This window comes from Pararge aegeria, chromosome Z (genome assembly GCF_905163445.1).
Source record: "Pararge aegeria chromosome Z, ilParAegt1.1, whole genome shotgun sequence".
NCBI lineage: Eukaryota > Metazoa > Arthropoda > Insecta > Lepidoptera > Nymphalidae > Pararge > Pararge aegeria.
This window is the reverse complement of record NC_053208.1, coordinates 4,587,160-4,605,921: the sequence shown is the minus strand read 5'-3', so window position 1 is coordinate 4,605,921 and position 18,762 is coordinate 4,587,160. Positions and strand designations below refer to the sequence as shown.

Genomic DNA, 18,762 nt, shown 5'->3' with positions numbered 1-18,762 from the left:
TGCTGCTCAGTTTTCTGTTCTCCAATGTTCATCTGTTGCGTTTGAAATACTTTATGATTATCAAATTAATATACTCTTAACTGTGGTGATTTAAATTAGTATCGCTTCTATACTTAATGGTGGTTCCAAAATATCCGTCATTAAATTGAGAATCTGCCGCTCCGGCTCTGGGACGCCATTTTGAATGAAAAATAAAACACCAAAATTATGCCCTCAGATATTGAGTTAACTTATAGACCATATTGCTGGCATTATCCACATCACCTTTCAATTGAAAATATGGAGCTCGTAGATAGTGCTATAAATACTAAAGAAACGTATCTAGAAGTCATCATCTACTTAAATTTGTTGAATGATAACAATATTATCATCAAAACCTAAACAAAAGCCACTAATTAAATACCTGGGGGCCTTTCTAAAAGGAATTAAAGTGCATTAGAGTTGACGTTAATTGGATTTACATTGAAAATAATAACATTTCGCTGGCCGCGGGTACGACGTTTTACATTCGAAAGACCTGAAATTATTATTGGATTAAGAACTCTTTGAAAATGTTTATGAAGACCCCGTTAGTGACTACAGAATTTGACCTTCAGAGTGTATACTGATTTCGTATTTTAGAGTGTTCTATACCCATTTTATTAAGGCCCGTCTGGCAACAGACTTCGATATATGTAAAAAAATGATTTTTTTTAGAATGTTGTTGTTTTATTCTCTGATTTACGTAGTATGTATTTTCAAAGGTTTGAATCACCTCCGGCGTGTCCTTGTAGACTAATGGAACTTTTTGCTTCAGCACTAATTATAATAGCCTGAAGGTATCTAGCATTGGCCTTGCAGTAGTAACTTGTTCTTCGAGTGATAATTACTGTGAAGCCCGAGGGTGTCCTTTTCTTAAAGAAGGGTAGTTCTCTATGTTGCGACTAATGCTTTTGTTAAAGATACACTTTATGCATTCTTCAATTTAACAGCAACCATTGGGAAATGTTATCAATGCATCCAATTTTCAATTTCAATATTTTTCAACCTTTTTTGCATAATTTTTTAAGTAATATCGATGAAAATTGGTATTTAGGTTGACAGATTGTGATTACTTATACGTTAAAGATGTACATAAATTCTAACCCCAAGAGGGAAGCTTATTTGTCATGTCATCAGAATGACTTAAGCTCAGGAAATATCAGTAATTTTTGAACTGAGTCTACTTGGGTGGTCGGGGTTTTCAGTATAGAATAGCGATAACAAGTTTTTGTTTGAATATCAATCAGAAGAGGACAAAGTCGTGGGGGGACTGTCTCTCTCTCTGGTCGTTCCTACATCACTGAAGATCTTGGTCCTGATGAGATCTCAACTTCGCGTTGGTAATTTGTCTCCATCGGCTTCTGTTGGAGGCCATTTTGGCGATTTGATAGAAGCGGTCCGAATTTGATGTCCATCTTGGGGGGACTGTAAGTAATATATAACATTCAGTTATCAAATTCGAATCGATTGTAAAGTATACATTCGCTTTCTCACCAATAAACTATAGGAAATAGGTAATGAGGGGCCATTTTTCGCACATTCTTCATGAAGATTAACAGCACATCTAGTATGGGTCTGATCGAAGTGTAAATTATATCAGGACAACAAAAAAGAAAGCTTTAATATAGCCAGAAATTCAATTTAATACAAGTAGGTAAAAACTTTCCATCGTCTTTCTACCGACAATTGTTTTGTTGCGCATTGACGAACAAATGTGTTATTATTCGGTTTTCGAGTTAATTTTACGCCAACTAGGTTTTCTGTAAAAGTTTTTACTCTTTGTCCATACCGAAACAAGTTTGTGTAGAATGTACATATTAATAACTTTATTTATTTATTTTATTTATCTTGTTGGGTTAAAACTTAAGCTACGATCCCGAAAACACACTATTATGCCCGCGATTTCGTCTGCGTTTATTTAGGATTTTTAAGAATCACGTGGAATTCTTATTTTAGCTTCTATAATTCAGATCCTTGGATGAGCGGCTTATTACCAGCCCACTACATGGCATGGATCCACTATGAGAAGGGGAATTTAATTTATATAGATAAATAAATAAGAAGTTGCAAGTTATTCTTATTAAATCCCATAAACAAAATAACATAAAAAAAATACGGCTTGACATGGAAATACATTGTTGCAACAAAACACTAGCCGCTGAATACACTTTATGTATTCAGGAAATGTGAAAACTTCATTTCCGAATTGGCCTGTATAAAATATCTGCTAGCTGTAATAAAAAAACTTTTTTTTTGTTTAATAACCTTACATCCATAAGAAAAGAATGCCTGGTTGGAGGTTGCAATCCCAATAGGCATCTTAAGATATCTTAAGCAAGACATACAGACAAACAAACTAAGGAAGTTTTCAAATTTGAGTACAAAAGAGCTTGAAGGGTCGAAGTGCAACCGCCGCGCCGTAGCGAGCACCACCACAAGATAGATAGATAAAGTTTGGAAAAACGCGGATGAAGTTGCTATTCGTCTAGCACTTCATTTAATCGACGTAGTCTGCATTATTTTGTATTTTTAAAAATGGCACAGGAGCTCTTTATTTTTCTGAGAAAAATATATATTGTGGATATCTCGAGGATGAAAACTATTCATATGCTAAACTTCACCAATGATATGATGCATAGTTACAATTGCTAGTTTATTAAACCCAACAGGTAACTTTTACCAGCCGAATAAGCATTATCCAATGCCCATTCCTAGATTGCAAGTTACATATGTGCTAAATTTCATCAATATCGGTTGAGCAGTTGGGTTACAAACAAAGAGACACACTATGGCAAGGAATGTAAAATAAGTATTATTTTATTTCTTTCGTGTTCTCTATCACATTATTGACTGCTGAGGAGTAAAGAGGATTTTCTACTTTATTCACGACCCATATTTCTCGCCAATAAGCTCTCCGCGGTACGTAAATATTACGTACGCCTATTCAGACGAGACGAGCAGCAGCGCGTTTTGTAAATTATTGATATGTTTTTATCTAACTAAAAAAAGTTATTCCAATAAATAAAGTAATACAACTAATTATTTAAAAAAATCTACGAAGCTATTAAATAAAAATACAAATCGAATAATTTATTGTGCGACTCATAAAGTTTTAAAACATATTAGTAAGAACCTGAGATATAGTGTATAATTTAAATACACTCTGAGAAAATACTTACTACATAAAGCAGAATGATAAACGAAAAACACTTCATCATACAAAAAGGACCTGCGTTCAGAACGTTTTATCTGCGTGTTTGAGGTGTCACAAAAAAAAAAATATCAAAGTTTCAGTTTCCCATCGCCTTCCACTCAGAAATGTTAGAGGTACTTCTGAAGTCGAAGTCCTACCCATGGGGCTGGTGACAAAACACTGTGCAACTATCCCGACATAGACTCTATGGGCCTTGGCATAGAGTATACGTGCGGCTCAGTCGTGCAGGTAAACATATTAACACATATTGACATAACGCCGAATAACGTACAAGTACTTGCTGTACAATGTACATACAAATAAATAATATATCATATTGATACTACACTTACTACTTTTCATTCTTCTACTATTCTTGTCTTCATTATTTTAGTAAAATTGAAAATGGAATTAAAACACTCAATGACTTTTGACGTCATAATGGACTTTAAAAATGTGGATAGTGCGATTCTAATCTTCTAATTTTGTTGGTATACCCAATTACCTAATTTCGTGTAGTCACGGATCCCGAGGTTTGGGTTTGTTTTAATGTTCTGAGCAATAATAAGCATGCCATTTTTTTTATCCAATTCATTTGTTGGAAGTCTGGTTAGGACTTATACATAATCCCATACTCAACAATAGATACTTCGATGTCAGGAAAAGTTCGATGTCATGCCCTTATGAACCCAGGGCCGAGGACTAAATCCGTAGTGGATCATGCTGACCATTATACCAACGAGGTGGTTGCCTCTATATTTTATATACGTTAATATACAGGCAGGTAGATAAATTAAAAGGTAGCTATACTTTTTCCGGGAAGGTACAGAATCCAAACAAGGGGTTTAAAATTAATGAAATTTCATCCCACGCGCGCGGCATCAAGTATCTACGCACCGAGCAACATCGAAATGAGAATTTATTGAAAATTACCTACGCATTGATATTTACGCACTCTTGTAAATTGTTCCCAACGACGGGGAGGGGGCCTTGACTCATTTCTTTCGGAACAAATAAGGGGAGACTTGGCTTCAACAGTCGCGTATTCATCGTCGCGCTCGACGACGAAACATATTTGACATAGATTAAGTACAAGCTACAGTTTTATATGTAAATATATCGCGCTTAGAACGTTAAACGTTGGCTATAGGAGAAAATACTATTTGCTTCTACGCTAAATAAGTACCCAGTTGTAGTAGTTGGCATTGAACTAGGCGTCATCATCTAACATCGGGTGAGATTCATTCGATCCGGAGCACGTAGTCATCTACCACCAGGTCAGATTCATTCGATCCGGAGCACGTGGTCCATGTCTTAGGGAGCACGTTAAACCAACAAAGCAGAATTGCTAATCTAAATTATAAATGTTTTGTTCCTCTGACTAAGGGCCTTGGCCAAGTAGCGGGCCAAGAGTTGGTGATTGGCTATGACTGGTTTAACGTACTTTTCGAGGCACGGAGGTAGAAAGAAAAAAAAAAGTCACACTGGAGCCCCTCCAAACTCTAAGGCAGATCTAAGATCTAAGGCAGATACAAATCTGGCTTAGATCAACGCTACAGAACATCCATGAGGATGCCAGAAGTAAGTCCATAAACAAAAAGTTGGATGATAAGCAACAATAGACATGGTTTAAAGTGCCTTTGAACTAGACCTCTTTAAGCCGCGAGTTGGCTCAAGTTTCGGCACTGCAGAACTTTAAACTTGCTTGTGCAAAGATAAACTGTGACTGTTTTGCTTCCGCGTTTTGCTAAGTTTCTTGGCGGTTGTTCTCGGTAGAATCTGTTTTCTGAAATGGTGACACTACAAACTGCAAGAAGTACCAAAACTATGTGGGATAAAGTCCCCTGTGGATGTTACTTGATAGGATATGATTGACTGTATTTTTCTTTGATGTCCTATATATAGTGCGTGAAGATTATAAATTTTAAAAATTCCATTTGTATACTTCGATTTTCCTGTATTTTATTTTCCTTTAAATTCTATGTCCTTCACAAGGTTCATTCATCTTTTTGGTATTTCAACAGAGTTGAATATAGGAGGAGTTTCTGTGTTCGGTTGTATTTTTGTTTTATCTTTGATACCTTAAAACTCCGTCGTCCTCAAAACGGGCTGGCGAGTGCCATAGGCTACTTTTTGTTTCGGAATACTTCATGTTTCCCTATGACGTAAATCTACAACGTAATTAAATTTCTACCTTTTCATACTAAAATTTATCTCTGATTTTGGATGAAAATAGCATTTATAGTGTAAAAAGGAAATACACGGGGGTGGATTCAGGTAGATGAGATATTTAAAATTGTATAATATTTAGACTAATATTTTACGTAGACTCAATTCGGACTCACTCGACCTCTTATTTATATGCGTCTAATTTTTATACATTGTAAATAATTGTAAAATCAGTAGGAAATACCTACTTGTGTGAGATATTAATAATGATCATCATTATAATCGTGTCATGCAATGGACGTCCACTGCAGGACATAAGTCCTTTGTATAGATTTCCAAATACCATACTTTTGTCTCACTTGGGTCCAGCAAGGTCCTGTGACTCTCGTAATCTGTCCACCTCACCCGGGGGTCTACCAAACTTGCGTTTACCAATGCGATGTCGCGAATCCTGCTTTGTGCTGAACTGGCACTGGTTCTTCTACGGATCTCCTCATTCCGTATTTGATCAAGTACAGATACTCCAAGTATAGCTCTCTCCATCGCCCGCTGAGTGACTCCGACAGCGCCCATTTTTCGAGACCATAACCATATGGATTACCATTGGAAATACACAATGTTCGAAGACTTTGGTCTACAGACATTTAGACAGACGCGGGGTTTTCCGGACGATGTGATCAAATATCCAACATAAATTAAAATATCAGTATGAGTATTTGAATTTGGGTCATAGATTCACTTAATATTATAGATTTATAGTTTCAATGTTTCTTAATTTGGAAGATTACGACGCAGTGGTTAAGGTGGTTTAAGTGGGAGGGTCTGGGTTTGATGCCAGCAGAGGCCATTTAGGAATTTGTAGTTATCTTCTCTTGTCTAATCTGATGAGAGGCTCCAAGGCCGTGGCAAGCTGTTAGCATCATACCAACAAAGGCGTGCCGTTAAGCGATATAGCGTTTCGATACGATTTCGTCGAGAAACATATTATCTTGGATTAAAACTGCCATACCCTAAACGGGACAGCAAGCTAGCATGTTAGACTACATCTCTGAGATTGCAGTCAAGAGCGAACTTCTGGTTATAAAAAAAAAAAATATGCCCTTCTATTCCTATGAATTCTACGACCTTGTTTTTTCGGGTAACTAATGACTTGAAATAACTTGGAATACTAATAAATATTTTGGAATAACTACCCAGTGGTGTTGCGCTATTTTGTTTTGTTATACAAAATCGTTGTGTGGAATGAATCTAAAATGACCTAGTACGTGCGTGAATTCCAAATATATTTATAAAATCTAGCATTCATTGAGGCTGATTGGACCACAATCCCGTGTGATTGTAAATTATAATTAACCAGTTGTTATCCGTGGTTTCACCTGCATTAACTATTGGTCGTAACATATGGTATGTTAGCATATCATGAGCCGCGCGTGTACCTTACTCAAAGATGTAATTTCCCCTCCCGTCACGCGTTACATTAATATAGCATTATATCCCAGATCATGTATCCAAATAACAAGCTATGTATAACTTTTATTTAGCTATCGTTGTCTTGATAAAACATTTATTTTGCAAGAATTACTATTATACTATTCTATTCTATGCAAAAAGATGACAAAGGAAAATACCATTTTGCTTTTTTTATTATCATTGTTGCGTTATTACAACTTATTTATACTTTCATTTTACATAATATTTACTGTATGATAGACCATTTTGCTTTGACCAGTTTTCATACCTGTATTGACACTACATAATAAAATTACATTTTCTAAAAATTAATCCTAGCTAGATGGATTTATCGCCCCCGAAACCCCCTGTATACTAAATTTCATGAAAATCGTTGGAGCCGATTCCGAGATTCCAATTAAATATATATTATATAGCTCGTTTAATGATATAAGCATAAAAACTCAATTAGGACGTCTTTACCGAATATTTAATAAAAGTCAATATAAAAGGATTTAATTTTGTGTTCTTAAGTATGCTTCTTCCACAAAAGCCATATGTAGTTCCGAATTGTAATAGTTCCACGAAAACATTATTCTAAATTGAAACAAGATAGGTTTAATGTGAAATATCAAATGCAACCAAATGCAACTGTTTCAGACAGTTTCATATCTGGGCGAGATCAAGCGTAGGAGTGATTTTCGGACCGACTGGACTCATGTCGAACATACTGCATTTACAATTATCTGCTCTTAAATGGCTACGGTCAAAAACTGAAAAGAAAATGTGAACTATATTGAAGAGAAGCGGAAGTAGTTAGTTCCAATATGTTTCTATATTATGTTTCTTGAACATTGTTTATTTTAAGAAAATAAATCTTTCTGATTTTAATCCACTGCAGGTTTGACTTGCGTACAACTATTCGACTGACCACCTCATTTCTGATTTAATATTTAACGATGTACAGTCCATTAAAAAGGCTTGTTTTTAACAACCAATTTTTGACACATTGATTGTATAGTAATTAATACATGACCGGTGTGGATAATACCTAAGCGCGTTTTCCTTTTTTTGCCTGTTTCTCCTTTACTGAAGCCAGCAGTCAGTCAGACCAGAAGTTTAAAAAACTTCTTGTAAATTCTTGCGAGACTTTTCACCGCGGTTGATTGCTTCATCTAGTGACAGAAGGGAGCCCTTTTAAGCAAAGAATCTGGCCTGGCTGTTCAGCGCGGAAATGTAGCCAGCATTTTTAGCACCATTCCACGCGGGCATGACCTTTACAGTAATTAGTTTAGCTGGAAATTGGATAGAAGTAGGCGTTATTTTGCGGAATTCCATGATATATTATGAAAATTAAGCTTAATTTGCTATACTCCGCGAAAAGCAGGAAAATATGTATGGTGTAATTCGTAATTTCTTCAATACTTATACTCCACAAGAAACAGATCTTCGGCAATGTACCCTCTACGCACGTTTCGCTCCGGAATTAATTTTCATAATATTAGTTTAGTTAAGTATAGATAGATTTTATAAACAATTATATCGCCTGATCATTTTTAGTTGTGAAAGGGCGTACTAGTAATATAACCTCTGAAATTTAATATATTTAGTTTTTACTGAAGGTATATAGAAAATACTATAATTGTAGGAGTGCAAATCTTTAACAATAATGTATTATCAGGAATTTACTTAATACATACCTGTTAGGTTTTTACGTGTGGGACTATTAAGTACGGAGCTCATTTTAATTGCATTCAATTTACTTAATTTTTTTGTGAAAATATGTAGTGATTGTTAAGTTTCATTTAACTTTAGTTTTATAATTCGCAAAAGTAAGTTCAATCTACACGGTGCTATTTGTAACTTCTGCAATCTTTACACGCCACACCACACATTAATTTGATTATGTTAGTATCTGACACCAGATAGATCTTTCAAAATACATTACTTCTTATTAAGCTTAATGATTGTATATCAGGGACTTCCGTAAAGTAGCTCCTGTTTCTATCCAAAATTTGAAAATATTTGCAAATACTTCAAGTCATTACACACTTTGTGGAACACTAACGCAAGTTGTCGCTGTAATCAAAGTACTCGATCCCAGTGTATAATTACAGCCATATATAAGTGTTGAATAAAACTTTATCTATGACCAACGAGCGAAGATGCTTACAACAAACTAATTCCACTTAATAAAATATGATAAATAAAAATAGTTAATCAGTTTATGAACAGCGTTTGAATGAATCTTTTATAACTATTCGTTTATTTTTTTCATCCAACAACTACAATGTTAGTAATAATAACAATAGTAAATAGTGTTTTCATTTTGCACATTAGGCGAACCTCGTATTTACTGATTGATCAAGCAGATTCCTGAAAAGTGAGGCGTTTATAAAAAAAAAGATTTTTATCAACTTCTAAAATTCGAAACATCTTGAATCAACTGAATGAACTCAACCATGGTAAGATAGATATGGCTGAATAGAAAATGTTTGGATCCTGCTGATATTACAAATGTGGAAGTGTGAATATTTGTTACTCAATCACGCAATCTTAATCAAACCTTAATCCACGCGAACGAAATCGCGAGTATTACCTTGTTGTTTAATAAACCGACGACATTAATGATACCATCAAGGAAAAAACATGGCATTACATAATTACTTTCATGCTCCTTACTATTTTATGGTTTCTTGATATTTGAACAGACAGAAAGAAATGTTGTAGGTCTTCATAAAGTGGTTTATAAATTTGTTTTGCTCTTGATTTACTTAAATAAAATGCGCAATGCAAAATATTTTTCGTCTTCTGAGGTGTTTAACTTTGGACAGCCAATTTCCTTTTTATCTCTTTTCTTTTTCACTTCTCTCTGCAAGAGGCCGTACTACTTGCACTACAGATTGTTGCATCAACTGCCTATCTTATCTGGTTTGACTAACGTTTCAGTCTCTTTCCTTCGAAATTACCAATGATTATTAGTTTTTGATGCTTTGACGAACTTTTTCTAGCAACATGATTAAAAATTTTCCAGCATCCGTGGCAGACAGTTGTTAGATGTTCGTGTCTTTCAACTCTCTGACCACTACTAGCTTGTCGCTGCACTGGATCGTCGTTTTCTTCTCCAATCGATCTCCTGTTTGGCACTGTATATGTGACTCTATTATCAAAGTGCCCAAGGAATTGAAATTTGAATGAAAAGACTACATTATTAAATACAGATACACTTGCACGCACCAAAAGAGGTTAAATCGGAGAAAAAATATAAATATATTATAAAATACTGTTATTTCTATTGGGACAGATAGTCTAATTGTGTTATAATAGAGTTTTTTTCTTAAATAAAATAACTGCCATCTGTTTATACGAATCTAAAATGTAAATGATAATACTAAACATATCTAATAGACTGTCACCTACATAAGTTCGCAACTCCAAGTAAGCCGCTGGCAGCTACGCCGCCGTCAAAGGTATCGTTAGCTTTTAATTCCAGCCTCAAGCAGGTGTAATAATTACAGGCATTTAATAAGTTTAGCGTTTCATAAAATTTTACGTACACCGAGCGAGGTCATTACGGCGATCGACATTACACTTATACTAACTGATGTATAAAGTGGCGTACGTACGTAAAGTTACATAATGTTATATGTGAGACGGACATTTTTCATATCAAAATTGGCACTTTTAGGAAATTTATTATGGCAAACTAAGTATTATAAGCTTTAAAGTTTTTGTTTTAATTTAATTTATTTTTTCTTTTTTTTGTATAATTTTCGCTTGGTAGGTTGTGGAAACATTTGATATAAAAATACGGCATTACTTTTATGTGTTATAGTACTGCTTGTTTCCCCTGAAAAGCTAATAAATAAATGTATTTACAGATAAATACTGTTTTAAGTGTCTGTATGCGGTTTTGAAATAACTTCCCTTTATTCCACATTGTTAAGAATTTAATTGTGAGAAGTTTTATACGAGCCTGATATGTGCACTTATACTTTACATAAAATTCATAATTCATGCAATTTTACAATTTAACAATAAACTACTCATAGGCATCTTGGAGATGTCCCTTACAAAGTTTAATGTTTGTATTAAACGTAAGCTTGAAGAAAAGTCATATAATATGTAGTTTGAAGGACTACGTAATCGATAAAAAAGCTTGGGTGTGAATTACAGCTCTAACTAGGTTGCTCTTCTAATAATTTTAAATGACAATTGGAGATGGTGATTGCAAAAAAGGACAACCGGCTAAGTTTGTTGTGGGCTTCTTCTAAGACGAGAGCGAGCTAGGAACCCTCTTAACTTTAGTTTTAAATTTACGAATAGGGTTAGCGCCATTAACACACTACCGTGTACATATTTTTCATGTAATATATGTATCATAAGTGCCAACTATGGGCCGGGCCTACTTGAATAAATATATTTTTTACTTTGACTTTTAAGTTTGACTTATGCGATTACTACTGTTGTTGTCCGCGCTATGACGTTTTTTTAACAGATTACGCTACTTTCCGTCTTAAATTAACGGAATTAATTGATTGCCAAAAATCAAGTTATTTGGTTGCTTAGTTAGGGCGTAAAGGATGGAGAAACAATAATATTAATAAGGATAATAGGCTTCGAAATGTCCAGACGTATTTGGATAAACTACAGGCTAGAGTTGTACAGAACGCATAACAGCAGTAGTATGATCTCCATAATCCGTAATACAAAATAGCTTAGTTGAAGAGACAAATGTGCGGGCTGTGTGGCGAAAGTTTCCGTTGTTGGACTATTTGGAACATGTGACGCGAACCCGTGACCCTTAGGGGTTGCGCCGTCTCAACTAATGGCGTGTGACGTCAGCTGGACCATATTAATTATTATACTTGTCAAAACATTTGCCAAACTGTTCGCCGACCAGTCTAGACCTTTTTCATACAAATAGAACACCTGCTCCTGTACTATTATTCGATTGACGCATTGCGTTATCTCAAGGATGATCGAAGTGTTGTTAACGTTACATAAAAAAAAACGTATCCGTTAATATTCGTAAAGTCGTAAAAGTCATAAAACAGACATTGAACGAGGGGTGCTAAACACTTTACCTATTCAAGATAGTTCGAGACCTATGTCTCCTGAAATTGGGAATTTACTTCACAAGTGTGAATAGCTTTACCATATTTTGCTTAATAATGCATTCACTATAAGACACTTGTTCCGCAACATAATATCATCATCATCATCATTATATTAACCCATTACCAGCCCACTACAGGCCACGGGCCACAATAAACAGAAGGATTTAGGCCGTAGTCCACCACGCCGGCCAACTGCGGATTGGTGGACACAACACAATATTATCTACCATTCAATCATTATTTAATATCTGATATTTTATACCAATTTGGTTGTGTTATTACTTCAAAATCCTACATCGTATTATAACAAATAACGCATCAAATACGTTTCACCGACTCTTCCCTTCTACAGGCCCTTCGGCGGAGGAAAAACAGATTTTATTTTTTGCGTCTCCGAACCTCGCTTTGTCCTTTTTTTCATACGAAAGTAGGACAAAGCGATACCGCTTACGTTATATGGAGCGTTTAATTCGATAAGATTCGTGTGGATTCGATTCGGTTAAGAAGTATAAGTAACTATAACAGTATACAATACTTAATCAAAAAATATCAAGTTCGAGATGTAGGACTCCAATTTTATGTCTAGATATTTTTTACTATATTTTGCCAATGTAACTAATTAGATAATAGTTCATGGCTGCCACATAAACTGTCCGTTGCAGTCCAACCGACACAAGAATGTGACGATTAAGTCGAAATAATTCGATTTTATTCCGGGTGATTTAACTTCGCTTCAGTATTTTTAGTAAAAACCATAAAAAGGATAGTATTGGAAAAGAAACTTCCGTGGAAATTAGTGAAACTGAACCGTATAGTGAGTGTAGACGTCAAGATTTCTAGCAAGTTTGTAACGCATACGAGGTAATAAAATTACCACCTTCAGATATCCGTGCTGCTGTTGCAAATCGGAAAACCCAGCCAGTAACAATGGCTTGTTACGGGCTACTGTCTGATACTCCATATCTGTACGTGTATCGGTTAAATGAAATAACTTAACGTAGGTACAGCTTACAAATTACTTGAATTGAAAATGTTAAATAGCCACTGGTATAAGTCATTAAAAGTCTATAACTGCATTCCACTGCTGAAATAAAGGTTAAACTCCAAACGCATTCAGGCTTAAAATTATATTTCAGAATTAGTTATTGATGATCTTTTTTTTAATAATAATGATATTGTAAATTTCGCCCGCGTAAAATTTCTCATAAAATTCTGTGTAATTTCCCTGCAGTGTTCCATATAGTCGAAAAAGTAAAACTAAACGCAAGCCCAAAAGCGAATGAAAAACGTCAAATATTTAACTTGAACAATACCTCGAAAAATGAGACAAACAAACTAATACATTTTTTAATGCATTATTTTCACTAAAGTTTTTATACTTTTTCTTTCTGCCCACAATTTTGTATGGGATAGAATGCAGATAGAATGATATTGATACAATGACTTTTTTAGGGTTCTGATCCCGAAGTAAGCCAGCGGGATTATAAAATCCACTGTAAGCTCTTCAAAAAATAAATCACGCTCACACAGGGTTCTAACCTCTACCCAGTTGGGAGTAGATTTTGAAATCACTTCTGAATTTATTAATTTTGAAATTTCAATAACGCCGTATAGCGGATAGCGTAGAATTTTATTAGTTTTGAAGGGAAAGTTAATATAAATATTTCGTCGACATGAAATATCCGTTATTAAATCCATTTTTGGTCAGTATTATAAATTTTTTTGGTTTTTGGGACTCGGCAGGAGTCTTATAAGCAAAAGTGACGGTGTACAGCAAAGAACGCAAGAGTAAGAGTAATTGCAAGCTTGTTGTGAGAAACATAATCACTCCGCCGTTTTTAATAAATAAATATAAATATACTACGACAATACACACATCGCCATCTAGTCCCAAAGTAAGCATAGCTTGTATTATGGGTACTAAGGTAACTGAAATTTTATTACTACAATTACTAAGTTAAATTTCACTAGTTCATAAGTACCTGTAACACATAAGCTAATCACGAACAAAATATTGCGCACGATTTTAACCCATAAAGTCTCATTTTGAGAAATCACTAGCAAAAGAGCAATGTCTTTTGCAGGCTTGTACCTAACTATACACATTAAAACTTGTAACGCAATCTAAGACACCTTTTCATAGAAAAAGGTACTACGATGAACAATTAGATACTGTTAATTTTTACCACGTAAAAATTATACAAGGTCTAGAATATTATAATACTAATTAGTCAGTGTAATTAACTATGGATTACAAGGTCCGAGGTTCAAATACCGGGTGGGCCAATTTTGGTACTGGGTTTTTCTAGAATACCTACTAGTAATAATCATTTAAATCCCGCCAATCTGCATTTGAGCCGCCTGCTATCCTAACATTTACTATCTCGGTCTAATGAGATTAGATAACATGATGATCCTGTGTGCAGTAGTAGGACATTAATTGAGGTTAAAATGCTGTCAAGGGCTAACTTGTAGTTAAAAAAAACTTAATGAATAAATTAATTATTTGGGTTACAAATTTAAACGCTGTATTTCTTAGGACCCAGCGCTTACGTTTCGAGATTTTGATTCTAAAAGTAACGTTAAAGTAAAATCCTCTGAGTCACTCGTTAGCATCGCATCCTATACTTCAGATTTTTACAAACGTTCTGTCAAAAGCCCGTGATGAAGAGTTTTAGGAAAATTTAGCATTTATCACAATGTCAATAAGATACATTTTACTGAGATGTTCAAGTATTTGGATACTCGAAAACTGCTCAAAAACTACTATATAGCTTCTAATGATTTTATTTACATGGAAATTATTACTATTTTAACTAATATTATAAATGCGAGTGTTAGTTTGTTTGTCATGCTTACACGCCATTACTCATCCAGCAATCACAATATTTTCCATACACGTTGTCAGGCGCACTGAAAGTATATAGAATACTTTTATGAATATATTATAAAGATTAAGTAATAACCCTTAAGTTATGTTCATAATATGTATTCAGTTGTAGATATTTATTTATTAATTATAACAAAAACGAAATTCTTAGGTTCTTCAATTTAAAAATGTTAAGGTTTCTAATATTATGAGTGTGTTTAAAACATTTTAATATTACGTATTCATTTCCATTACTCCATTTTTATTAGAGAATATGATATAAATAGCTCGGCAAAGAAGAAGAAAATAATAATATAAAATGTTCTTTCGGAATTTTGTGATGCATGTTTGCAAATTCACTCATATTCTCATGTAACATAACGCTCTGAAATACTCTTAATTAAAATCGTACGGGTCTCTGAAATATTTCAAACATCAAACAGCGATGCGTGATTAAATCTCGGACATTCCCATGTTTTGCAAAGAAAAAAAAAACTATAAATTGTTTGAGATAGACTGTGAATCTGAATTTATCAAGTTTTTTATGGCTAATTTTCCAGCATTTAGCTGCGTTCAGTAATGAACAATTTTTAGCAAAAACATTATGCTGCGGTTTTTCCAGCTTTGACAAATTCTGCGTATAAAAACTAATATAGCGGAAGCTCGATTAATTCTGTTTCTTTCATAACGTGTAATGGTACCAACTTTTTATAATGGTGATCGCACACTGCTGCACTGTTCAACTGCCTCGTTGGTCTCATGGTCGGCATGTTCAACTATCCTGGGTTCTATTCTATCCTGCGTTCTATCCTGTTCTGGGTTTTATCCTGTCATGGGGTCTATCCTATCCGGAGGCGTTGGCCTTTCCCGCTTAGAAATTTGTCATACTAGCCCGGATTTAGGAACAATGGTTCCCTCGCGTTGCAGAGTAAGTTATGCCGTTTTTACCAAAATTAAATGGAGGTATGGCATGCATACGGGGTATGCACCAGGGATAGACGATATGAAATGAAAAAAAACCCAGAGCGATTTATTAAAAACTTAAGTTTCGGCATTGTGAGAGTTACGAAAGTATAATTAAATTTTTATATATATATATTATACACCCCACTGATTGAATTGTCAGTTTGTATTGTCAAAATAACAGTTTTATAAAATTTCTTCTTTCTACTTAATTTAATATATCTTTCTGTAGGGCTCTTGCTTATCGAGACGGCTAGACTGATTTCGACGCAACATACGCACTAAGTACTACCTATTGTGAGCCTTGCGGCTATTGAGGCAGTATGCGATTAAATTATTACGACGTTCGATAACTATTTGGAGTTCTTCAAATTGTAATATGATCACCTTTGATGTAAAGTTTAGGAATTTCGGAGTCTTGGAGTATAGGAATTCGGAAATCGTTATCAACTATGCTCGTTGGTAACTTCGGTTGAGTGAATCGTTCTTTGCTTAATTAGTTACGCCCAAACCGTAAGTTTACACGTATTGAGTCAAATTTAATAATAAGTATGTTTTATTAACCATGCTGTGAATATATTTCAGTACCATTACAGCGAACTACCAATATCATTATCAACCCTTTACCAAAACACTCCAAGGCACCTTTCACCATCAACTTTCAGTATGACCTGCCAGGCCGTAGTCCAGCCAGTCCGTAGGGCCGTAGTCCAGCCAGTCCGTATGCTCTCAAAGGCATGTCATCTCTAGGTTGACATGCTTTTGAGAACATTATGAAAACTCTCAGACATGCAGGTTTCCTCACTATGTTTTCGCATCGAAATAAGTAAATGGCTAAATCGATATTGGAGGCGGCAATCGCAGGCATTACTTTGCGGACATCACGCATGAAAATTAAGCTTAATTTTCATAATAGGCTAAATCGATACATTAATATTGAATAAAAGTGTGTAATGTGGATGCCATTGCTATTTTTTTTTAAACACTACTCGAAAAATAAGTTATCAGCTTAAATTACACAGAAATACAGAAATACACAAATGAAGAGGAATACAGAAACTAGACTTACAAGTATTATTTTGTACTTTATGGCTTGCATATTGCGCGCCACCAGTTTTATAAGGTATTCAACCAATTAGGTTAAATACCTTATATTAAAAATATTCGCGCAATAATCTAATTAGGTGCGGAGGAAATCGGTTTACGTACATTTAAAATACGTTTTTACGTTAAAAACCTAAAATAAAAATTGACTAAGTATAAGTTTTGAATATTGTGACTGTGCTTAAACTTTTTTTTAAGATTTTTAATATTCAGTTCATTGTGTTATTTTTTTAATTCGATCATTTGTTTGTCATAGGTCTCCTCCGCCTTCAACAACTCTACCAAATGATACTACCAGGGAATGCAGATTTCAAGATACACCTAGTGAAACGTATCTACAACACCTCCGAAGCAATCGAATTCCTGCGAGCCTTAGAAGAGCACGACCGGTGGAATATCAAGCATATCGTACTGGACTGCAACGCGAAGAATGCGAAAAGTATTTTGGTGGAGCACGTCAAAAATGTGAAGTTAGGAAGACGGACCTACCATTATATTCTCAGTGGACTGGTATGTTCGGACCATCATCTGATTTTATATTACTGTTGCCAGCGATTTTGTAGTTCGTCTCGTATTATTTTTTTTCATTCTGCGGGAACGATTCGTTTTTCTTGGTAAAAAAGTACCATTTATGCCCGTCTCCACGATGCAAGCTATCTTTGTGCCTAGGCAGCATAGTGTTTTTATTAATGACGCTTCCCTGGTATTTTGGCGACATAAAGGCTGTCCTTACCTTCAGCCTAACTTCATATAGGTCGGTTCCAGTCTTTGGAAGCTAACGGTCAGTTTTTGGCATTTTTTGCATTTGTATAAATAAAAATAAAAATGTGTATGTTCGGATCTGTTACTTCTCTGATGTTTAATAAATAATAATATTATTTATTCAATATAATTTCATTTTATTATTATTTATCATAAAGGAAACCTTAAAAGCCTTTTTTTTCTAATTTGTGATTTCCTTCTATAAATTTACGAAAGCTAGCTTTCGTAAATTTATAGAAAGAAGTGGTAGGAAATGCCTCTGGGCATTTGATTTTCTTATGTGCATTTTAGTATTTAAAATAATTTTAAACATAAAAGTAACACTAATTTACCTACTAACAAAGTAACTTCTTCAAAGAATATATTTCAATCAAATCTTTCATCGTTTTTAATTAATAAATTCCCACAAACATCATGTTTTTTTTTTTAACTTTACCTTTTAAACAAATTTTTTTTATTTATTGTTCCAAGAAAACCGATAAAGCAAATACTCATACATTATCCACGCCAACGAGCTGCCATAAAACAAAACGTGAGAGAGAAAAATATAATAATAAGTTAAGATAATATACGACATTCTTGTCCGTATCCAATAAATATTAGTTTAGTTCATTACATTCCTAATCGTTAAAATTCTCCGGGAAAATGGCGTAGAAGATAAATGAACTATGCAGTTTAAACTTGCGTAGTCGAATCACGTCGCGGCAAGATAGTGGCAAGTATCAGCGTGGTTACAAAACAAGCAAGAACCGACACGAAAATGGAAAAGCCGGTAATATCGTGGTAACATGAACTAGTCATCGATTTTACTTTAAAATACGACCCAAGGTATTCGTGTTCTCGCATGTTCTATGAAGGTAAAAAGAGTAGATAAATAATAATAATAAAAAGGCCATTTCATTCACATAATAAAACTACAGCGAACCTCCAACATTACCTACATAATTTTTTCTATCTTTTCAGTTCTGGTTTAATATAATTCAAAGTAGTAAACATATAATGATAATTACAAAATAACATTAATATTTACAAAACATAAAAGCCGTCTTAACTCATGGTCAAAGTATCCAAAAAATGGTAAATACGCTACCCTAAATTTTGGAACTGTTTAA

At 34.4% G+C, this 18,762-nt stretch overlaps 1 protein-coding gene across 1 annotated transcript in view; it reads left to right on the top strand.

The window, feature by feature from the left end:
* LOC120636241 (glutamate receptor 1-like) overlaps positions 1-18,762 on the top strand; it is a 204,876-nt gene that overhangs the window by 120,074 nt on the left and 66,040 nt on the right. The window contains exon 5 of the mRNA XM_039907619.1: positions 17,145-17,398. Within this exon, the coding sequence (XP_039763553.1) occupies positions 17,145-17,398 (254 nt within the window). The remainder of the gene's footprint in view (positions 1-17,144; positions 17,399-18,762) is intronic.